This window comes from Myotis lucifugus, unplaced genomic scaffold (genome assembly GCF_000147115.1).
Source record: "Myotis lucifugus unplaced genomic scaffold, Myoluc2.0 scaffold_37, whole genome shotgun sequence".
Classification (NCBI taxonomy): Eukaryota; Metazoa; Chordata; class Mammalia; order Chiroptera; family Vespertilionidae; genus Myotis; species Myotis lucifugus.
Genome location: NW_005871085.1, coordinates 188,396 through 212,456, shown reverse-complemented (window position 1 = coordinate 212,456; position 24,061 = coordinate 188,396). Strand labels below are relative to the sequence as shown.

General features: G+C 44.3%; 1 protein-coding gene across 1 annotated transcript in view; it reads left to right on the top strand.

Annotated features, from left to right (window-relative positions):
• ST3GAL3 (ST3 beta-galactoside alpha-2,3-sialyltransferase 3) overlaps positions 1 to 24,061 on the top strand; it is a 167,106-nt gene that overhangs the window by 19,063 nt on the left and 123,982 nt on the right. Inside the window, exon 2 of the mRNA XM_023752809.1 lies at positions 1,826 to 1,970. Within this exon, the coding sequence (XP_023608577.1) occupies positions 1,856 to 1,970 (115 nt within the window). The 5' untranslated portion in view covers positions 1,826 to 1,855. The remainder of the gene's footprint in view (positions 1 to 1,825; positions 1,971 to 24,061) is intronic.

The following is a 24,061-nucleotide window of genomic DNA, read 5'->3' as shown; positions in this document are numbered from 1 at the left end:
GTTTGTTTGTTTATGGTTAATCCTCACCCAAGGATATTTTTCCATTGATTTTTTTTTTTGGAAAATGTATTTTTATTGCTTTCAGAAAGGAAGGGAGAGGGAGAGAGAGATAGAAACATCAGTGATGAAAGAGAATCATTGATCAGTTGCCTCCCGCACACCCCCTACTGGGGATCAAGCCCGCAACCCAGGCATGTGCCCTTGACCAGAATTGAACTCGGGACCCTTCAGTCTGCAGACCAACACTCTATCCACTGAGCCAAACCAGCTAGGCCTCCATTGATTTTTAAAGAGAGTGGAAGGGAAGGGGAGAGACAGAGAAAGAGAACCATTGATGAGAGAGAGACACATTGGCTGGTTGCCTCCCTCACGTGCCCCAACTGGGCTGGGGATCAAGCCTACCCAAGGCCAGGGATTGAGCCTTGACTGGACTCGAACCCTAGACCCTTCAGCCTGCATGTGCTCACACGCTCTATCCACTGAGACAAACCGGCTAGGTCCCGAATTATCTATTTATTTATTTATTTAAATATTTTTATTGATTTCAGAGAGGAAGGGAGAGGGAAAGAGAGAGAGAAACATCAATGATGAGAGAGAATCATTGATCTGCTTCCTGCACGCCCCCTTCTGGGGCTCAAGCCCACAAGCCAGGCATGTGCCCTTGACCAGAATTGAACCCGGGACCCTTCAGTCCTCAGGCCGACGCTCTAGCCACTGAGTCAAACCAGCTAGGGCATGGATTATTTATTTTTTAATTGATTTTAGAGAGAGGAAGGGAGAGAAGAAACATTGATGTGAGAAACATTGATCGGCTGCCCCTGTATGCACCCCGACTAGGGATCGAACTGGAATTGAACCCGAAACCTAGGTATATGCCCTGAGCAGAATTGAACCCCAAACCTTTTGGTGTACGCTCCAGCCAACTGAGCCACTCCGGCCAGGGCTATCCTGGATTATTCAAGTGGGCCCCATCTAATCACAAGAGCTGGAAAAGCAAAAAAGTTTATCTGGCTGGTGGTAGAAGGGGAAGTTGGAGAGATTCAGAGTCAGAGGAACTTGACCTACCATGGCTGAGGGGGACCACATGGAAAACATGAGAAGGAATGCAGGAGCAAAGACTGTCTGACAGCTGGCAAGGAAACGGGACCTCGGCCCTTCAGCTGCAAGGAACTGAATTCGGCCAACAGCCTGAATGACCCTGGAAACAGATCCATCTCTTGTCTCCAGAAAGCCCTGCCGACTGCTTGGTTTTGGCCTTGTGAGATTGTGCAGAGGTCCCAGCTACAAAACTCAGAGAAAATAAATTTGTGTTACTTTAAGCTGCTAAATCTGTGGTACTTTGTTACAGCAGCAGCAGAATACTAATACTGAGGGGTTTAGGTAGGGAAGTAATGTCAAATTTTGTGTTATTAACAGACGACTGCTGTGCTGTGTGGAAAATGGATTTGGGAGAATGCAAATTTGGAGGCAGGGAAACTTGTCTTTGGGAATATAGTGGTCACAAGGATGGAGGGTAGTGATGGTGGGGAGGGGATATGATTTGATACTTATTTGGGAGGTTAGAATTACCAGAATTTGGTCATTGATTGGATGTCAGGAATGAGGGAGAGACAGGACACAGATGACTGCTGAGTGACTGGTGAAGCTGTCCTAGACACGGATGAGCAGGTGGGAACGTGCTGTGTCTTGAACTTACTGGTAATTCCAGGTTCTTCATTTGAAAATTCTTCTATAAATACTTATTTCAAGGTAGAGTATATCAGTAAGATGATTGCCTTTTCTTTTAAGACCTAAATTGGTTTTATTTTGTGGTTTTGTTTTTTAGGTCATGTAGGAAATTGTAAATCATGTGAAGATGGGACTCTTGGTGTTTGTGCGCAATCTGCTGCTAGCCCTCTGCCTTTTTCTGGTCCTGGGATTTTTGTATTATTCTGCATGGAAGCTACATTTTCTCCAGTGGGAGGACTCCAGTAAGTATGGTCACTCTAGCCTATCCCTCGAAAAGCCTGTTCCAGATCAGCGATGGGGTTTTCATGTCGCTGCAATGTTCTCAGATTCTTCAGAGATGGGCAGTGAGAGTAAACTAACAATTTCTGGGATTTAGGCTTAGAAGTTGACTACTTTTGTTACTGTAAGTTAAGAACTTACAAAAAAACAACAACTGCATGCCATGGCAAATTCTTATATGAACCCAGTGAAAAAGTGCTATTTTTCAATACAAACTAGAACTGTACTAGTACTTCTAGTCCTTGAATGTTGTCCTTAATTACTCTAGTGTATTGCTGCTTCCATTTGCCATTTATTGCCTTAGGGCTTGGTAGTGAAGTTGGTTTTCTTTTGCCCTTCGAACTTCATCTTTATCTTTTCCTTGAATTTTCAATTTAATATTGTCTTTGTTTTATTTTCCTAAAGAAGATCTGTCTACTTCATCTTTGTAGCCTTTGCTGGTCCTGAACTTGTGCTGGCTTTCCAGTCAATAACTCCTAATCCCTTTCTTCCATTTGTACCTCAGGCCTCATGTGTCACCCAGCATGTTCTGTATTCCTGCCTGAACCCTTCAGACTTGGTTTCAGTTCACCCGGTGTTGCCTGTGTTGTGGTTTAGGCTTGCAGTTGAAGGTTTGCACTGAGCAACACCAGCTTTGCACATTCTCTTTTTTGAACACAAGTAGTTTTCCTTTTGGTTCTTTGGTCTGAAGGCTTGTTGCAGGAAATACCAGGTAGTCTGTTCTGATTCCTAGTCAATGTCTCTTCTCTAAAGTAGTTTTATTTTCCCAAACATCTACCTGATAAAAGTGTAGAATTCACTTGAGAGTAGAGTTAGTCTCTCAATATGAGGTTAAAATGCGAGAATGAGTTGGAAGAGGCATCTGACAGTTGGCCTTAACATGGGAACTGTTCCTATGAAGTAGTTCACTTATTTCTCACATGGCCCAAACTAAGCCAGTTTTTAAAATAATAGTGTTATATCTTTATTGTTTTATATGGAATGTTTAAATGCCTTTTAACTGCTTAGCTTATAATTACCAGTAATTACCAGTAATTACTTTGTGTTTCCGGAGTTTACTTAAATTTGTGTCCCAACTTATTTTTAAAATCAAGGAGACTACCCACAATAAGGAGTGTTTATATCAGTGCAGTGCAAAAGTCTGTGGTTAGAGGCATTGTCTGTAGCCATAATGGATAAATTAATCTGTATCCATAAAATAGATGGAAACATGTGCAAGGGATGGGGGTCTCTATTTCCGATAAGCGCTACTGACCCGTAGAAGACATAATCAAGGATTAGATAATATTTTGCTGGAGAAGTTAAGAAAGATACTAACTTTATGGAAGACCTGTTGTTTGTCAGGCCCCATACATTTAATTTTATTTAATTTACTTCTTACTATAACCATATGAATATGCTATTATTATCTCAATTTTCCAGTTGAGCAAATGAAGTGTTTAGTTTCATTAGTTTATCTAAGTTACACAGTTAATGGCTGTTGGAATTTGTCAAATGCTTTTTCTGCATTTATTGTTATGATCATATGTTTTCATCCTTTAATTTGTTTATGTGGTGTATCACATTGATTTGTGGATATTGAACCAATCTTGCATCCCAGGAGTAAATTTCACTTGATTATGGTATATGATCTTTCTAATGTATTGCTGAATTAAGTTTGCTGATACTATTTTGTTGAGTTTTGCATCTATGTTCATCAGGGATATTGGCCTATAATTTTCTTTTTTTGTAGTGTCTTTGTTATCAGGGTAATGCTGGCCTCATAAAATAATTTTGGTAGCCTTTTCTCCTCTTTAATATTTTGGAATAGTTTGAGAAGGATAGTTTTTTTGTGAGTTTTTTTTTTTTTTAGAGATAGTAGGAGGGAGGAAGGAACGGGAGAGAGAGACACACACACATCAATTGGTTGCTTCCCACACATGCCCCGACTTGGGCACAGATGAGCCTACAACCAAGGTATGTGTCTTTGACCAGGAATCGAACCCAGGACCCTTCAGTCCATGGGCTGATGCTCTAACCACTGAGCAATCAAACAGGGTGAGAAGGATAGGTATTAATTTTTCATTGAACGCTTGGTAAAATTCTCTTGTGAAGCCATTTAGACCCTTATTTGTTGGGAGTTTTGATTACTCATTTGATCTTTTAATAATTATTGGTCTGTTCAGATATTCTGTTTCTTTCTAATTCAGTCTTGGAAGATTGTACAGTCCTAGGAATTTATCCATTTCTTCCACATTGTCCGATTTGTTGTCATAGTATTTTTTTAAAATAATGCTTTGTTTTCTGTGGTGTTGGCTGTCATTTCTCTTTCATTTCTGATTTTACATATTTGGGCCCTTTTTTTTCTTGATGAGTCTGATTAAAGGTTTATCAATCTTGTTTATCTTTTAAAAGAACCAGTTGTTTCATTGATCTTTTCTATTGTTTTTAAGTCTCTCCTTTGTTTTTTTTTCCCACTATGATTTTTATTATTTCCTTCCACTTACTTTGGGTTTTGTTTGTTCTTCTTTTTCCTTTATATGTAAGGTAAGATTTTTTTTTTTTTGGAGATTTTTCTTGTTTCTCAAGGTGGTAGGTCTGTATTGCTATGAATTTCTCTTTTAGAACTGCTTTGGTTGTGTCCCATAGATTTTTGAGATCATGTTTTCAGTTTTGTTTGTCTCAAGGTATGTTTATTTTCCTCTTTGATCTCATTTTTAATCTATTCATTATTTAGTAGCTTGTTATTTAGCCTCCATGTGTTTTTCAATTTTCTTCTTATGGTTGATTTCTAGTATCATATCATTGTGATCAAAGAAGGTACTTAATAGATTTTAGTCTTTTTAAATTTTTTGAGACTTGTTTTGCAGCCTAACATGCAGTCTGTCCTGGAAAATGTTTCTGTGCACTTGAGAAGAAGGTATATTCTATTGCTTTTGGGTGAGATGCTCTAAAATTATCTATTAAGTCCATTTGATCTAATGTGTCATTTAAAACTGCTCTTTCCTTAATTTTCTCTCTGGATGATCTATCCATTGATATCAGTGGGGTGTTACTGTCAATCTCTCCCTTTGTTTGTCAATGTTTATTTTATATACTTAACTGTTCCTACATTGCGTGCATAGTCAGAACAAATGTTTTACAACAGATTGAATTAGAAACTGGTGAAAATCCAAATTTCTTTTATTAACTTGTAAAAGAGATTTGCAGAAATGTAAAACTACTCTTTCCTACTTTTTCTGTTTTAGAAAAGTTATTTTTTCTATTGTTAATTTTAAATGAATTCATATTTTTAAAATGTTTTAATATAACAAATCCTATCTAATAAAGAGGGAATATGCTAATTGACTGCCCTGCCCTCAAAGATGGTGGCACCCACAGCCAATAAGGAGGGAATATGCTGATTGACTGACCCGCCCTCAAAGATGGCAGTGCCCACAGCCACAAGATGGCCAGCAGGGGAGGGCAGTTGTGGGCTATCAGACCAGCAGGGGAGGGCAGTTAGGGGTGACCAGGCCTGCAGAAGAGGGCAGTTGGGGGCGACCAGGCCGGCAGGGGAGGGCAGTTAGGGGTGACTGGGCCGGCAGAGGAGGGCAATTAGCAGTGACCAGGCCGGCAGGGAGGGCAGTTGGGGGTGACCAGGCCTACAGAAGAGGGCAGTTGGGGGCGACCGGGCCGGCAGGGGAGGGCAGTTGGGGCGATCAGGCTGGCAGGCAGGAGAGCGGTTGGGAGCCAGCAGTCCTGGATTGTGAGAGGGATGTCCGACTGCCGGTTTAGGCCTGATCCTATAAACCAGCAGTCGGACATCCCCTAAGGGGTTCCGAATTGGAGCGGGTGCAGGCTGGGCTGAGGGACACTCCTTCCCCCCCCCCACCCCCCCAGTGCACAAATTTTGTGCACCAGGCCTCTAGTATTAATAAAATCATCCATCCACTTACACAAACACTTTGGAGTCCTTAGTAAGTTTTAAGAGTGTGAAAGGGTCTAATATCAGAAATCTAAGAACCACTGTATTCTTGAGTCTTCAAAAAAGTGGAGTTCAGGGATTGGGGGACTTTCAGAAGTGAGAGTGTTTAGGGATTGGTTGACCTTTAGCTGTGGATTCCCAATTACATGAATAAGGCTGTTGTTGAATAGGATGACTTTCAAAACAGTAGTCACTGAAGTGAAGCTGTTGTTGATGGATTTGGTTGGGTTTTAAAGTAGTTCTGGTGGTTACTTTTTGCTATAGGAAAAAAACAATGTTCTTTTTGATGGTTAGCAACCTTTTATTCTCAATGGAAAAAATGGGAAAGAATAGAAGGCATAACTCTTATAATTCAACAATAAGAAGACAATCCAATTTTTAAAATGGGCAAAGGACCTGGATAGCCATTTCTCCAACAAAGATATACAAATGGTCAATAAGCACTTGAAAAGATGTCCAACATCATTAGTCACTAGGGAAATGCAAATTTGCAATGAGATACCACTTAACACCCACTAGAATTGTTATAATAAAAATGACAGATAATAACAAGTGTTGGCGAGGATGTGGAGAAATTGGAGCCCTCATACCCAGATCGTGGGAATGTAAAATGGTGTAGCCATTTTGGAAAACAGTCTGGCAGTTCCTTAAAAAGTTAAATATAGAGTTACCATTTGACCCAGCAGTTCCACTCCTAGGTATATAAACTCAAGAGAAATGAAAACATATGTCCACATTAAAACTTGTATGTGAGCTTTCGGAGAAGCATTATTCCTAATAGCCAAAAAGTGTAAATAACCCAATAGTCCACCAACTGATGAATGGGATAAATAAAAGTGGTATGTCTGCCAGCGATTTTCAACTGGTGTGCCATGGCAGGCATACTGGTGTGCCACAAGAATTTTTAAAACATGCAATACCTTACTATTTTTATCTCTTTTCCCTTAGATTGTCAAATAAAAAAATGAGAACAGCCAACACAACAATAGCTGTCGGTGTAACTGAATCAAAATTATACTTTTTTTTGGGTCAGATTGGCAAGAAGTATATTTTTTGGTGTGCTGCAGAATTTTAGTAGTTTATGTGTACTGTCAGATGAAAAAGGTTGAAGATCGCTGGTACAGACCAATGGGATGTTATTCAGCAATAAAAATGAATGAGATACTAATGTCCTACAATATGAATGAAGCTTGAAAACATTATGCTAAGTGAAAGAAGCTAGTCAAAAAGGACTATATAGTGTATGAAATGTTCAAAATAGGCAAATCTGTAGAGACAGCAGATTCCTGGTCATTTAGGACTGGTGGGCTAGAAGGAAGAAACTATAGGATGGTTCTTCTTTAACTGTTACCGGCCAAGGCCACGTCAGGGTGGGCCATCAGGCCGGCCCTGGGAGGAATGCCCCTCCTGGAAGTGTACACCTTGAGCAGTTCATTTCCTGTTGGTGGGGGTTTGAGACTGGGAATTCTGTTAAGATTTAATCGTCACAGGCTATTGCTGGCTGGGTATGGAATTTCTTTGGCTATATAGTTCCATTAAAACTTAAGAGGCTCACTGTAAAAAGATTTTTTAAAAATAATTGTGAAATATGAATGTGGACTGAGCTAAGAAGTTATTAACTTTGTTAGATGTGATCATAATATTGGGATCATGTAAGAAAATGTATTTTATAATTATGACCGGAAGAACTATTTAGGGATGAAACAGCATGATGTCAGGGACTTGTTAAAACTATGTAGCCAGAAAACAGAGAGGGAGAAAGAAAGAGGGGCCAGGGAAGGAAGGGGAGAGAATGAAGGAATAAAACCAGGAAGCCAGTAGCAAAATGTTTTGCATAACTGTTTAATCTGTAGGACAGGGCTCATTACACTCTTCTCGTTACTTTTATGTAGTTAGAAAACTTTCATTAAAAAAAAGTAAAATCAAAAAAAAAATTTTTCCTGCATGACTAACCACAGCTGCCAAAGATCATATTTAGACTCTGATCTTTTACTTATTGACCTCTGCTCCATACTTCCTCTAGCTCTTGAATTAATTTGTGGGTACTTTCCGAGACCTTTTGAAATTGTAGGCCAGGGTGGGAGACAATACGTTTTTAGTTTTTATTTATTGATTTTGAGAAAGAGAGAGAAACATCTGTTGTTTCACTTATTTGTGCATTCATTGGTTGATTCTTTTTTTAAAAATTGGACTTGATTTGCATTTTCTTTCTTTTTTTATTTTTTATTTATTTATTTTTAAAAATATATTTTATTGATTTTTTACAGAGAGGAAGGGAGAGGGATAGAGAGTTAGAAATAGTAGGCCAGGGTGGGAGACAATACGTTTTTATTTTTTATTTATTGATTTTGAGAGAGAGAGAGAGAGAAACATCTGTTGTTTCACTTATTTGGGCATTCATTGGTTGATTCTTTTTTTTAAAATTGGACTTGATTTGCATTTTCTTTCTTTTTAAAAAAAATATATTTTATTGACTTTTTACAGAGAGGAAGGGAGAGGGATAGAGAGTTAGAAACATTGGTGAGAGAGAAACATTGACCAGCTGCCTCCTGCACACCCCCTACTGGGGATGTGTCTGCAACCAAGGTACATGCCCTTGACCAGAATCGAACCTGGGACCCTTCAGTCTGCAGGCCGACACTCTATCCATTGAGCCAAACCGATTAGGGCAGTGGTCGGCAAACTCATTAGTCAACAGAGTCAAATATCAACAGTATGATTGAAATTTCTTTTGAGAGCCAAATTTTTTAAACTTAAACTATATAGGTAGGTACATTGTTATTAACTTAATTAGGGTACTCCTAAGGCTTAGGAAGAGCCACACTCAAGGGGCCAAAGAGCTGCATGTGGCTCGTGAGCCGCAGTTTGCCGACCCCGGGGTTAGGGCATTGGTTGATTCTTACATGTGCCTTGAGCAGGGATTGAACCCACAACCTTGGTGTTCGGGACAATGCTTTAAACAACCTGAGCTATCTGGCCAGGGTGAGACAATACTTTCTTCTTTAAAAAAAAAAAATTTTTTTTTAATCGATTTTAGAGAGAGGATGGGAGAGAGAGAGAAACATCGATGTGAGAGAGAAACATCAAGCGGTTGCCTCCTACATGCGACCTGGCCAGGGTTTGAACCTGTGCCTGGGTATGTGCCCTGACTTTTTAGTGTACAGGACGATATCCAACCAACTGAGCCACACTGGCCAGGGCAGATAGTCCTTTTAATCTGATCTCCTCCTTCGGGTCCACTCCAATTGTCAGGCAAATAACTATCGGTTGAAAATGTTTTGGACCACAATTTTATCTCCTGTGATGGCTGCTGCTTGGAGGTATCCCCTTAAAACTGCTTCAATTTGAGATGGAAATGTTATCCTGTACAATAAAAGCCTAATATGCAAATTGACCAAACGGCAGAATGACCAGCAGAACAACCAGTCGTTATGAGGCGCACTGACCACCAGGGGGCAGACGTTCAATGCAAGAGCTGCCCACAGGCCCCAGGCCAACCAAGGCGGGTGCCAGTGGGGGCCCTCCCAATTGTCCCACAGATGGGCCCTGATCGCCAGCCAGGCCTAGGGACCCTACCCGTGCATAAATTTTGTGCACCGGGCCTCTAGTTATTTATATAAAAAGGGGGGAAGTCTTGTATATGTATGTTCATATTTGTACATACACAGGCATATGTATTATATATGTACTAGAGGCCCAGTGCACAAAAATTTGTGCACTCGGGGAGGTTCCTCAGCCCGGCCTGTGCCCTCTTGCAGTCTGGGACCCCTCAGGGGATGTCCACCTGCTAGCTTAGGCCTGCTCCCCGGGGGATCGGGCCTAAGCTGGCAGTCAGACATCCCTCTGGCAGCCCGGGAGCCCTTGGGGGATGTCCACTTGCCAGCGGGGAGCAGACCTAAGCTGCAGTCGGACATCCTTAGTGCTGCTGAGGAGGCGGGAGAGGTTCCCACCACCACCGCTGTGCTGGCAGCCATCAGCCTGGCTTGTGGCTGAGCAGAGCTCCCCCATGTGGGAGTGCACTGACCACCAGGGGGCAGCTCCTGCATTGAGCGTCTGCCCCCTGGTGGTCAGTGTGTGTCATAGTGACCAGTCATTCCCAGTCATTCTGCTGTTAGGATCAATTTGCATATTACCCTTTTATTATATAGGACTAGAGGCCTGGTGCACGAAATTCGTGCACTGGGGGGTGGGGGTTCCCTCAGCCCAGCCTGCCCCTCTCACAGTCCGGGGAGCCCTCAGTGGATGTCCTCCTGATGGCCACAGTCTGGCAGCAGAGGCTCGGAGCAGGCGTCGTGTGTGTGTGTGTGTGTGTGTGTGTGTGTGTGTCCACTGGGGGTCTGCCCCCAGCTACATTGGAAGCTCAGAGCAGGCACTTTGTGTGTGTGTGTGTGTGTGTGTGTGTGTGTCTGCTGGGGGCCTGCCCCCAGCCACACCATGGAGGCTTGGAGCAGGAGCCCCTCTGTGTTGATCTCTCAGGCTCCTGGCCTCCACTGCATGTTGTACTCTCCCTTGAGCTATGGCCAGGATGGGGATGCTGCTTGCAAGCCGGGCTTTCCTGCTCCAGGATTGCCATGGCGACAGGGGAGCAGGCCCAGCTGGGGGCTGCCCACAGGCCGGGCTTTCCCGCTTCCAGGTTTCCATGGCGACCGGGGAGCAGGCCCAGCTGGGGGCTGCCCTCAGGCTGGGCTTTCCTGCTCCTGGATCAGGCGCAGCTTGGGGCTGCCTGCAGGCCAGGCTTTCCTGCTCCCTGATCAGACGCAGCTGGGGGCTGCCTACAGGCCGCACTTTTCTACTTACCGATGGCCGGATCACCACAGCGACCCAGGGCCCAGCGGCACTTTCCTGCTCTCCAATAGTCATAGGGTCCCGGCTGGAGGCGGGGCTTAGCAGTGTGGGGCTTAGGCGGCACGGGGGTCCCGGCTGGGGGCTCAGGTGGCACATAGGGGTCCAGGCTGGGGGAGGGGCTTATGCCCCGCTGCCCAGGGCTGCACATGGGGCCCGGATGGCAGCTCGCGCTGTCCCGCCCTGCCTGTAGTATAGGATAGAGGCCTGGTGCACAGGTGGGGGCCGGCTGGTTTGCCCTGAAGGTTGTCCCGGATCAGAGTGGGGGTCCCGCTTGGGTGCCTGGCCAGCCTGGATGAGGGGATGGTGGCTGTTTTTAGGCTGCCCGCATCCCCTTCAGGGCGGGGGTCCCCACTGGGGTGCCTGGCCAGTCTGGATGAGGGGCTGAGGGCCGTTTTCAGGCTGGCGGGTGACTGAAGCTCCCAGCCTCTCCTTTTTTCTTTTATTCTGGGATTTATTTACTTTCTATGGCTGTCACTGGAGCTGAGAGCCGGCTTTAGCTCTGAGACCAGCTCCAGCTTGAGGCCTCGGCTGCTGAAAGCAGATATCTGGGCTTTGTTTAGCTTCTATAATTGAAACTCTGTTGCCATCACTGCCGCTCTAAGCTCTGAGCCCGCTGCTGGCTGAAGGCAGGTTTCTGGAGCTTGTTTAGCTTCTGTAATTGCAACATTGTTGCATCCGGAGCTCAGAGCTGGGCGGCGGCAGGCGGGGAACCTTGGCTTCCTCCATCACTGGAGCAAGCAAGCCTCCTGTTCACTTCAGCTGCCTGGCTGTCGGCCGCCATCTTGGTTGGCAGTTAATTTGCATATCCTGCTGATTAGCCAATGGGAAGCGTTTGGGGGTATGGTCAGTTTGCATGTTTCTCTTTTATTAGATAGGATAGGATTTGCACACATGTATATAACATAACTCTGGAAGCATAATACCCAGAAATAACAACTTTGGTTGTCTTCAAGGAAAAAAACTGATAGCTGGGAGAGAGGATACAGGATGAAAGAGGACAAGGATCAAATCTTTGGGAGCTGCCAACTAAGGGGTGAGCAGCATGTGGTCACTCCTTCAAAGTCACCCTGAAGAAACAGTGGTTCTTTAACTTTTAAAAATATATATTTTTATTAATTTCAGAGAGGAAGAGAGAGATGGAAACATCAGTGATGAGAGGGAATCATTGATCGGCTGCCTCTTGCACGTCCCACATTGGGGATTGAGCCCGCAACCCAAGCATGTGCCCTTGATCAGAATCGAACCCGGGAACCTTCAGTCCCCAGTCTGAGGCTATATCCACTGAGCAAAACCGGTTAGGGCAGTGGTTCTTAAACTTTTAAGAAAGCATGGGAAGAAGCCTGAGCAGCCAGAGAGAGAGGGAAAGTCGTAGGAAGAAGTTTCATAAAGGAAGGAATGCGAGGCCATGTGTGCGCCCTTTGACCCAGCATTTCCACTTCTAGGAATTCATCTACAGGCATTTCTGGGTACTTGGAAATGATCTATGTACAGTAGTACTCACTGCAGCATTTTTTGTTTGTTTGTTGCATCATTGGTTATATATATATATATATATATTTTATTGATTTTTCACAGAGAGGAAGGGAGAGGGATAGAGAGCTAGAAACATCGATGAGAAAGAAACATCGATCAGCTGCCTCCTGCACAACCCCTACTGGGGAGGTGCCCGCAACCAAGGTACATGCCCTTGACCAGAATCGAACCTGGGACCCTTCAGTCTGCAGGCCGACACTCTATCCCATTGATGGCGAACCTATGACACTTTTTTTTGGTTGATTTTTCTTTGTTAAATGGCATTTAAATATATAAAATAAATATCAAAAATATAAACCTTTGTTTTACTGTGGTTGCAAACATCAAAAAATTTCTATATGTGACATGGCACCAGAGTTAAGTTAGGGTTTTTCAAAATGCTGCCACACCGAGCTCAAAATGTTCGCCATCACTGCTCTATCCACTGAGCCAAACTGGTCAGGGCGCATCATTGTTTTTAATAACAAAAGCTTGGAAGTAACTTAACTGTTCACAGTAGGGGCTAAGTTCAGCTATCCAATGGGGTGTTCTGCACCTGAAGAATGAGGAGGCTCTGTATATGCTGATAAGATAAGATTTCTAAAATACAGGGTGTCCCCCCAAAATGTATACACACTTTAACAGCTGGTAGCTCAATTTTGAAAATGAAGTATATTTTAATAAACACTACCTTGATAATTATTCAAAGTGTGTGTATACATTTGGGGGGGACACTCTTTATATTATGTAAAAAGCAAGGATCAGGAGTTTTGTTTGGGGTTTAGAATGTTTTACATTTTTATCATTGTTCTGAATACATATAGCTGGTTATTATTTTTTAAATATATTTTTATTGATTTCAGAGAGGAAGGAAGAGAGAGAGAGAGAGAGAGAAACATCCATGATGAGAGAAGAATCATGGATTGGCTGCCTCCTGCAAGTCCCCCACTGGGGATGGAGCCCACAATCCGGGCATGTGCCCTTGACCGAAATCGAACCTGGGACCTTTCAGTTCGCAGGCCGACGCTCTATCCACTGAGCCAAACCGGTTAGGGCATGGTTATTATTCTTTATTACCATTACAGAATACTGATTTTTTTCTTGGAGCTCCAGTATTCTTATTCTTATTATGAGCTTTTTTATTACCAGCAATAGTTGGCACGGAAAAGTGGAAAAATCAGATTTTTATGTTATTAAATTTACTCCATTTTGAGCCAATCTCAGTTGCCTCCTGCTTTTTTGGTCTGACTGCGAAGTGCCTTTATATGGTATTTTAGCCTTTTAATGGAGCTGTGCTATGTAGCAGTCGCCTGGAGCCACAAGAGGGCAGAAGAACCTTTGGATTGCCACAGGACAAGCTTGTGCCGCGTATCTTCCTTCTGGCAAAGTCGTGTATGGGATTGTTCTTTAACTCATTCATTAAACCATGTGCACCTATATCTGCCACCAGTGGAAGCAATAGCGAGGTGAAGGAGAGAACATAGATTTTGGAATTACATACAGGGCATCCCAAAAGATGTATACACACTTGAACAGCTGATAGCTCAATTTTGAAAATGAAATGTATTTTAATAAACACTGCCTTTATAATTATTCAAAGTGTTTGTACACTTCTTGGGGGGATACCCTAATACTGCCTTTTGCTCTCCCTTCCTTCTTGCAAATTACTTAGTGAACTAGTTACAGTACTTGAACTGTCTCAGAGCTTAAATATGCAAGACATAATTGCAATGTGCAAGACATACCAGAGAGTTGAGGCTTTGGAGTAAACTTGTTCTGACTTTGAGTCCTAGTCTGTGACTTGGTAATTTATTTGCTCTTTGAACCTGAGTTTTATCACCTGCAGAACGAGTTAAAGATTTAATGAGTGAGTGCATGTAAAGCTCTTAGCACTGTGTTGTGGTGAGCACGCAAGAAGTAACTGCCCTAATTATAATACCAGGTACCAGCACAGATGGATAATAGATCCTCAGTAATTTTTGTTACATGGCTCTTCGTTATATGCTTAATAATTTCTTTATTTGATTACGAGCAAGGTGGTAATATTATCGTTGGGATAATTTCAAAGCTCCTTTTCTCAAAGGGGCTGTCAAAATGTGGTCTCATTTATTTTCTTGCAAAGCATTTTAATAGTATAATACATTCTGAATTTCTCTGGAGAGTCTCAGTTTTTAACCTTCCATCCCAGTGTGATTTTGCATATGTTCGTTTTTGATGGGAAAAGATGGGATTTGTGCCATATACTGAGGCAGAGTTGGGTAACATGATACTGCATCAAGGATACAGTGCCTGTCTCAGGTTGGGTCATAGGGAAGTGATTCTGAGATAGAGATTAGAGTGTGGAAAGTTTATTAGGGAGTGGTTTTGGGACCAATGATCCTGCAAGGAAACGGATGGGAAGGGAGGAGAAGGAAGCATGATTGTACAGAGGACAAGTTGGACTGGGATTCAGCCCCAAGAAAGGTCTCAGCCAGCCCCGCAGGGATGTGAAGTTGGGCTAGTCCTTCTGAGTTAGGGGAAGGGGGCTGTGCCTTTATACCGGTAGTTTCTCCTTGACCTGTCATTGGACACCACTAGTCAGTAGAGGAGGCCACCCTGGAAAGACATGACTCTGGGCAAGACAGCTGTCTCAGCCAAGGCATTTCCTGAAAAGGGCTGGCGCTGATCCCAGCAGCAGACCGGCCCTTCCAATCTGAGGGGCACACTGTAGCTTCCACTGTGCCCAAGTCACCTGGAAGGGAAAATAGTAATATGGCTGGTGTGGCGTAACCAAGGATCGCTGTAGACAGAGTTGCTTATAAGTAAAACGTAGGAATAATTGTTATTTTTGACTTTAAGAATTCATGATAATGTCATTTCAGTCAGGGTTGGCTCCCTCCTGTTACAGACCACCCCCAAAATGCCAATGGCCGGACAGCGAAGGTTTCTTTCCTGTCACAATCTAGTGCAGATGTGTGGGGGTTGGGGAAGGAGTTCTGTTCCACCTCATACATTCAGGGACACAGATTCCTTCCATCTGGTAACCCCGCCCACTCCTAGCGCCTTGAATCCTCCACTGGGTCCTCTGATCTAGCGCACAGAGGAGAAAGGGGCGAGAACTTGGAGAATACGCAGAGGGTCTCTCTGGGCCAGGCCTGCAGGTGATGTCTTGCAAACCACAATTCATTGACCAGACCCCAGTCACGGGGCCTTCCTATCTCCTGGGGATCTGCTAGAGCAGTAGTGTGGTCAGGAGGAGAAGGAAGGAATATAACCCTCATTGCTGCAGTATTATATTGCTCATACCCTTGTGGTGGCCAGATTTCATCATTACTGATGAATTAAAGACACTTCAAAACTATATGTTTTTTAATTTCCCAGAGTTACATATTTAAATTTCCACCATCATAATATTATGGTTTTCTTTACCTGGGGGTATTTTAACAGACTGGGGAAAGCAAAATTTTACTGGAGAGAAGGGATGGAACAGAGTATTAAAGAACTGAAAACTTAAGAATTCTTAGCTCAGGAAAGGCAACAAGGCAAAATAACTTCAGGTGTGTGTGGGGTGGGGGGTGGGGGCTATGTTTATTTTCAGTGGTACAGAAGAAAATGGCAAAGCCTCTGATCCTGTCACGTGGCTATGAAAACAAGGTCTTCTCTCTCCCTCAGCTACAGCAGGAACGTCTTCCTCATGGTGACACGGGGGTAGTCGTGAGATAGGGACTACAAAGAAATGCTCATGTATATAGCACTGAAAGCTGCTTGCGGGGATTCGTGTAAATACCACCCAGGCAGCGCTGAGTGGGTGGGAGAGAAGCCGGGGTAGAGATATCAGTGACATTCTGTCACTCAACAGTACCACTGCTGAGTGTCAGCTGGTTACGTCTTCAGCTTTGGTCCGGGCCGTGTGGGGCACGTAGGAGGGAGGGACGGGGCCTGAGAAGTTTGCACACTGAACGCTGAGGCTCACAGGAAGGAGCCAAGGGTGAGACGGGGCCAGATGAAGTGTGTCAGAGATCAGAAGGAAGAAGCGAAATCCAGAGAGCCTTTGAGGAAGCGGGGCTCTGAAGCAGGGACCCTGGCAGGTGGGGTGTGGCATTTGGGCACCTGGGGAAGGGACTCCGGAGAAGTAGAACATGGGCAGTATTTCTGAAGCGAGTATGATTGCTGACAGTGACATGAAGAACGGTGTGGGTGAGGGGTAATGAGACAGAAGATGGGAGAGGGAGGGTGGAGGCAGGTATCGAGGGCCTCTGTCCGGTGTGCAGGTTCATATTTGATGCAGCAGGGCCATTAAAGGTCCTTCCACTTAATGGAGATGCCTGGTGGAAATTCTGGGCTTCTGTGTGGAGGAGAATGACCAGAACACAGAAGTTTCTTCTGGAATTTCTATTTGAGTACCTGGAATTTAAAATTGTCCTTTATTAGTTCCTCAGCGAAGTTCATTTCACTGCCACTTAATTATACTTATTAAGATAGTTACTGTACTAGTCTCTTAAGATCAAAACTAAATAAGCCTCAGTCCCTACTTTTGAGGAATTATAATCTGATTAGATCTGTTTAAAAAAGAAGTGCTCCAAATGTTACATATGCTAAGACAGAGGGATGTAGAGCTGTGTGGACAGTGCTCACTAAACTTCTAAAAAGCCCCTACTCTCCTGTAAAAACACTGAAATCTTACAGTCTTCCTTAATTAATGTTTAAAAATAAAGTAAATACCATAATGAAAAATTAATGAAGGGGATTGTGGGGCACGTAGGAAGGGAAGACTTGTACCGTTATACAAGGAGTGGGTCATTTGATCTTGAAGTGCAGTGTTAGGGGATGGGTGTAGGAAAGGCTTTGTAGAGGAAGAGGCTCTCAAGCCTGGACTTGAAGTATGAATGAATAGGCGAGAAGTGCATTTTAGGCAGAAAGAATCCCCTGAATAAAGGTGTAGGGACCTGGAAAAGGGCCAGGAGACAGTCTTGAATGGAATGCTGAGTTTGGACTTTGTGCCAGAGGGAAGCTGCTGGTGAAAGCATGTTGAGCAGGAAACGAATGTGGTCAGATTTGCATTTTAGGAAGATAACTGGCAGCAGAGTGGAGTACAGGTGAGGCAGAATGTGGGTGGTAGGGATACTAACTGCCCCAGTATTTCACCAACTGGGGAAATTCAGGGATGGAGAGAATGCCTGGAGAGGCTGCTCGGTGGAGGGGATATCTGAGCTGAGTAGAGAAGCATAAAGAGGAGTGCAGGAGAGCACACTTACTTATCCTGTATAATAAAAGGCTAATATGCAAATCGACCGAACGGTGGAATGACTGGTCGCTATGACACACACTCACCACCAGGGGGCAGATGCTCAACGCAGGAGCTGCCCCCAGGTGGTCAGTGCGCTCCTAAAGGGGGAGCGCCACTCAGCCAGAAGCCAGGCTCATGGCTGGCGAGTGCAGCGGCAGTGGCGGGAGCCTCTCCCACCTCTGTGGCAGCGCTAAGGACTACTCGGGGGATGTCCGACTGCTGGCTTAGGCCTGCTTCCCCCCCTGAGGGGTCCTGGACTGCGAGAGGGCACAGGCCGGGCTGAGGGACCCCCCCCCCCTCCCCTCCAGTGCACGAATGTTATGCACTGGGCCTCTAGTATATACATAAAAATTGGGAATATATTTTATATCCAAAATGAGTGCTTAAATATATATGCAATAAATAGATTGGCTTAGAACACATAAATTAGGGGCAATTTTGGCAAAGGCACAAAGTGTGAAAGAGCATGGCATATTTGGAAAACTATGGAAAGTCTAGCATGGCTGGCATGGGGGACATAAAAGGACTAGACAGTTACTGGAGAAAAAGAAACTATCTTGGAAGTGAGAATAGGAATGAAAGTTACTTGAGAAGTTACTGACTGACTGTTAATACTAAAAACAAAGCATCTGACAACATCTTGTCTTGTTCTTGTGGCTTAGAAGGGAGAATAAATTATTCAATTTAGCAAACATTTCTGAATACCAGATACTTCGCCAAGTCCTTGGGATATTAAATCAAGTGAAGTTCAGTCTCAGAGCCAAAAGCTCTGAGTTCTGCTCTCTAGCAGGAAGTGTCAGGAACTTCCTCTTGTGCCGTAGAAAGCCCTTCATGTTCTGAGCTCAGACTGTCCTGGCAGCCCCATCTGTCACAGTCACAAGGCGATCATCCACAGCATTTCAGTGCTTTGCATCCCTGACTGCCTCAATCAGGTCTTCGCCCTCCCAGTTTTTTCCAGTGGTCAAGTCCAGTGGAATTCTTTTGTCCCTCATTTAATTGTCTCTCATCATCAGTTCTCTCTGACATTTCCATCCTCCACTTTTTCCTGGCTCTTTCCCTTTAAGCAATAAGCATGCACACTTACTTATATACTAGGGGCCCAGTGCACAAATTTGTGCACCTTGAAAGGAACTGTGGGCTGCGAGGCTGAGGTGGGCACAGGGTTGGGTCGGCCCATCCTCCACACACCCACCGTCCCCTCCCGCCAGGGTCGCCTGCAGCCCCACTCTCAATGCTGCCGCTCCCACGTGCTGACGGCACTGACTTCACAGAGCAATTGGGGCCCGGCGCCAGCAGCAGGTGCGAGCGGGGCGGTGCTGTCAGCGGGTGTGAGCGGTGGCTGCTGCCCTGATCGCCCCTCAGGAGCAGGGGGAGGTGGTGAAGCACTCAGGGGTGATGGGGGCCGGCAGCTGCCGCTTGGTGCTTGAGCAATAAGTACGTGCACTTATTTATATATACATAAAAATTTGGAATATATCTTATATCTAAAATGAGTGCTGAACTGTATCTGCAATAAATAGATTGGTTTAGAACACAAGTTAGAGACCTTTTTCCATGTGTTATAAAATAGATTCTTGCCCTGGCCAGTGTGACTCAGTTGGTTGGGGAGCCATCCATACATGAAGAGGTGGTGGGTTTGATCCCCAATGGGGGCTTGTGTGTTAGGCCACTAATCTATGTTTCTCTTTCTCTAAAAAAAACAAAAAACCCCCACAAAATATATAAAATAGACTCTTGGAAATCATTTATATTTAAATAAGGAAGATTTTTGGGTGGTATCTTTTTGGAAGTCACTTTTGACTCAGTGACCTAAAAATTAGACCAGAACTCAGAAATTATAGTTTCTAATAAAACTGTGTTTGAGCCATTACAAAATAAGGCTCATTTTAGAATAAACACCTAAAGTTCAGAGGCAATATGAGGTAATTTTCATTTTATTTTCTCCTGAACTTTTTCCTATGTCTTGTCTTTCCCCCTTTTTGTATATAATGAGTCACATTGATGTAGATATCACATTTTTAAAAGTTTTTAAAATTGTGTAACATATGCTACAGCATTAATAGTCTGAAATTATAAGATACAATGCCTTATAAAATTAGTTATACATGAAGGCATGCTCATTTAAATAACTTCAACAAATAAATATACAGAATAAAATAGAAAAGTTATATATCCCATCCTTAAAAGTTTGGGGTGTCTCTTTCTAGGCCATTTTTCGTGGCTGTGTGTTTTGTGCATGTGAGCATAGTACTTCACCCTCCAGGCTAACGGTGGGTATAGTTGCGATGATTATACCATTAATTTCAGGAAAACAGATTTCTTAGACAAATGGACACTTCTTGTTTTACAGAAGATTGTCCTCTTTCAAGGTGTGTGCTCCTAGATTTGGGACATTATTTTTCTCTCCCCCAAGGACATGGAAGTTAAAAGAAAAAATAAGAAAAGAGGGAATATAGAAGTCGGCTCACTTGAAACTGAACATATCTAGCCGAGGCAGCCCAGGTTTTTATCCTCTGTGTGTATGCGCTTTTGCTCCTGACACACAAACTTCCTGAAATCTAGAACTCTGACAGAACCAGCCTTCCTTTCTGATTGCTTAAGCCTTTCTCTTTCTCAGCATTCTCTGTGCCCTTTCCTATTCTATGTGGTTTGTTATTTTAATGATTTTTATTTTCATTTAGTGCAGTTGGTCAATAGATTGAAAAAATGCGGAAATATTTTTTTCTCTTTTGGCTAATACTGCCTTTATTTTTTTAATTTTAATTTTTTAAAATATATATTATTGATTTTTTTACAGAAAGGAAGGGAGAGGGAGAGAGAGTTAGAAACATCGATGAGAGAGAAACATCAATCAGCTGCCTCCTGCACACTCCCTACTGGGGATGTGCCCGCAACCAAGGTACATGCCCTTGGCCGGAATCGAACCTGGGACCCTTGAGTCCTCAGGCTGACGCTCTATCTGCCGAGCCAAACCGGTTAGGGCAACACTGCCTTTATTTTTTTAAAAAACCACTATATTAATGGATTTCTGAATTAGTTTCGCATGCTCTCATAAGTAGGAAAATGGAAGTGAGAAAGGAGGAAGAAGACGGGGCTTGAGGGTTCTAACTGCAGGTTAATGCCTGCTCAGTTACCTCAGTCTGTAGATTGACATCTAATCTAACTCTAGTGGCTATATTTTTTACTTCTGGCTGCACCCTGCCTATGATTTTTTTTTTAATCTTCACCCGAGCATATTTTTCAATTGATAGAATGGGAGGGATGGGGAGAGACAGAGAGAGATAAACATCAATGTAAGAGAGACATCGATTGGTTACCTCTCACACAAGCCCCAGCCAGGGCCTGGGATGGAGCCTGCAACCGAGGTATGTGCCCTTGACCAGAATTGAACTCAGGACCCTTCAGTCCACAGGCCGATGCTCTATCCACTGAGCCAAACTGGCCAGGGCTACCTGTGATTTTTTTTTTTTTAAATATACTTTATTGATTTTTTTACAGAGAGGAAGGGAAAGAGATAGAGAGTTAGAAACATCGATGAGAGAGAAACATCGATCAGCTGCCTCCTGCACACCCCCCACTGGGGATGTGCCCGCAACCAAGGTACATGCCCTTGACCGGAATCGAACCTGGGACCCTTCAGTCCACAGGCCAACGCTCTATCCACTGAGCCAAACCGGTTAGGGCTACCTGTGATTTTTTACATTCTTTTTCCTCAAAGAGTGGAGAGATTTTGGCTCAGACTTCGGCATCTCAGTGTTGCCCTGCATGCTCTGGTCTTAGGGCTTTGTTAATCCTTTTTATTTGTTTCACCTCAACCTTTTGCTTTGGACAAATTACAAACCAGTGGAAAAGTTGAAAGAACAGTAGTACACTGAATGTCAGAGTCCTTTCAACTAGAGTCTCTAGTTAACATTTTAAGGTTTTGCCACATTGTTCTCTATCTATCTATCTATCTATCTAGGCAGATAGATAGACACACATTTTTCTGTATTATTTGAAACTAAGTTGCAGAGTTTTTATTTTTAAGACTCTTTTTTTAGAGCAGTTTTAGGTTCATAGCAAAACCGAAGGGAAAGCACAGAGATGTTCATTAACCCCCTCCCCCACTGTCAGCTTCCCTCCAGATGGTACATTTGTTACAGTTCATGAACCTCCAGTGACCCATCATCATCACTCCAAGTCCATGGTTACATTAGGGCAGTGGTCGGCAAACTGCAGCTCGGCAAACCACGGCTCGCGAGCCACATGCGGCTCTTCCACAAAATACCGGCTCTTTCACAAAATACCGACTGCTGCTCATGGGCCACGAAGTTTCAATCGCACTGTACGTGCGCGCCCGCATGTGGTATTTTGTGGAAGAGCCACACTCAAGGGGACAAAGAGCCACATGTGGCTTGCGAGCCGCGGTTTTCCGACCACGGCATTAGGGTTTACTCTTGGTGTTAACATTCTATGGTTTTGGAGAAATCTATACTAATAAGAGGGTAATATGCTAATTAGACCGGGTCGACCAGACATCTTCCGGACATCCGACTTCCTTCCAGACACTTAGAGGGCAACCAGGCTGGCAGGGGGGCAGTTAGGGGGCAACCAGGCCAGTAAGCAGAGGCAGTTAGGGGTGATCAGGCAGGCAGGCAGAGTGGCTAGGGACGATCAGGCAGGCAGGCAGGCGAGTGGTTCGGAGCCAGCGGTCCCGGATTGTGAGAGGTATGTCTGACTGCCTGGGGCCTAAACCAGCAGTCGGACATTCCCCGAGGGGTCCCAGATTGGAGAGGGTGCAGGCTGGGCTGAGGGACCTCCTCCCACCCCCGTGCATGAATTTCGTGCACCAGGCCTCTAGTGTCTAATAAAAAACAAAGCATTATAGTGTCATACAGAATGATTTCACTGCCCTAAAAGTCCTCTGTGCCCCACCTGTTCATCAATTTCTTCCCCCATCTCCTCGATCCACTGATATTTTTACTACCTCTATAGTTTTGCCTTTTCCAGAATGTCATATATTGGAATCCTACAGTACGTAGCATTTGCAGATTGGCTTCTTTCACTTAGCAATATATATTTAAGGTTCTTTCATGTCTTTTCATAGTTCGATAGCTCATTTCTTTTTAGCATTTATTATTATATGAATTTATTCTGTTGTTTGGCGGTACCACAGTTTATTCATTCACATACTAAACAATATCTTGGTTGCTTCCAAGTTTTGGCAATTATGAATAAAGCTGCTATAAACATCCGTGTGTGGGTTTTTGTGTGGACATAAGTTTTCAACTCCTTTGGATAAATACTAAGAAATGTGATCGCTGGATCATATGGTAAGAGTATATTTAGTTTTGTAAGAAACTGCCAAACTATCTTTCAGAGTGGCCGTATCGTTTTGCATTCCCACTAGCCATGAATGAGAGTTCTTGTTGCTCTACATCCTCATCAGCTTTTGGTCTTGTTGTGTTCCAGATTTTGGCCATTTTAATAAGTGCATAGTATCTCATTGTTGTTTTAATGTACTACTAGAGGCCTGGTGCACAAAAATTTGTGCACTCGGGGGTCCCTCAGCCCAGCCTGTGCCCTCTCGCAGTCTGGGACCCCTTGGGGGATGTCCACCTGCTGGCTTAGGCCTGCTCCCCAGGGGATTGTGCCTAAGCTGGCAGTGATACATCCCTTGGGGGATGTCCACTTGCCAGCAGGCCGGAGCTGCAGTTGAACATCCACAGAGCTGCTGAGGAGGCAGGAGAGGCTCCCACCATCACTGCTGTGATGCCGTCAGCCTGGCTTGTGGCTGAGCAGAGCTTCCCCTGTGGGAGTGCACTGACTACCAGGGGGCAGCTCCTGCATTGAGCATCTGCCCCCTGGTGGTCAGTGTGTGTCATAGTGACCAGTCATTCCCAGTCGTTCTGCTGTTAGGGTCAATTTGCACATTACCGCCCTAACGGGTTTGGCTCAGTGGATAGAGCGTCGGCCTGCGGACCGAAGGGTCCCAGGTTCGATTCTTGTCAAGGGCATGTACCTTGGTTGCGTACACATCCCCAGTAGGGGGTGTGCAGGAGGCAGCTGATCGAAGTTTCGCTCTCATCGATGTTTCTAACTCTCTATCCCTCTCCCTTCCTCTCTGTAAAAAATCAATAAAATATATGGGAAAAAAAATTGCATGTGCACATTACCCTTTTATTATATAGGATAGAAGCCTGGTGCACAGGTGGGAGCCAGCTGGTTTGCCCTGAAGGGTGTCCCAGATCAGGGTGGGCAGGGGACCCCCAGCTCCCTATGATCGCCTACACTGCCCCGGCTCACGATCGCTGGCTCTGCCCATGCTCAGGCCTAACACCTCTGGCCAAGGCATTAGGCCTGGGCAAGGGACCCCCAGGACCCCACCATCGCCAACTCAGTCCCTGCTCCCTGCGATTGACGGCTCCGCCCTAATGCCTCTCACCCAGGCATTAGGCCTGGGCAGGGGACCCACAGCTCTCCAAGGGACCTCCTGCTCCACCCCT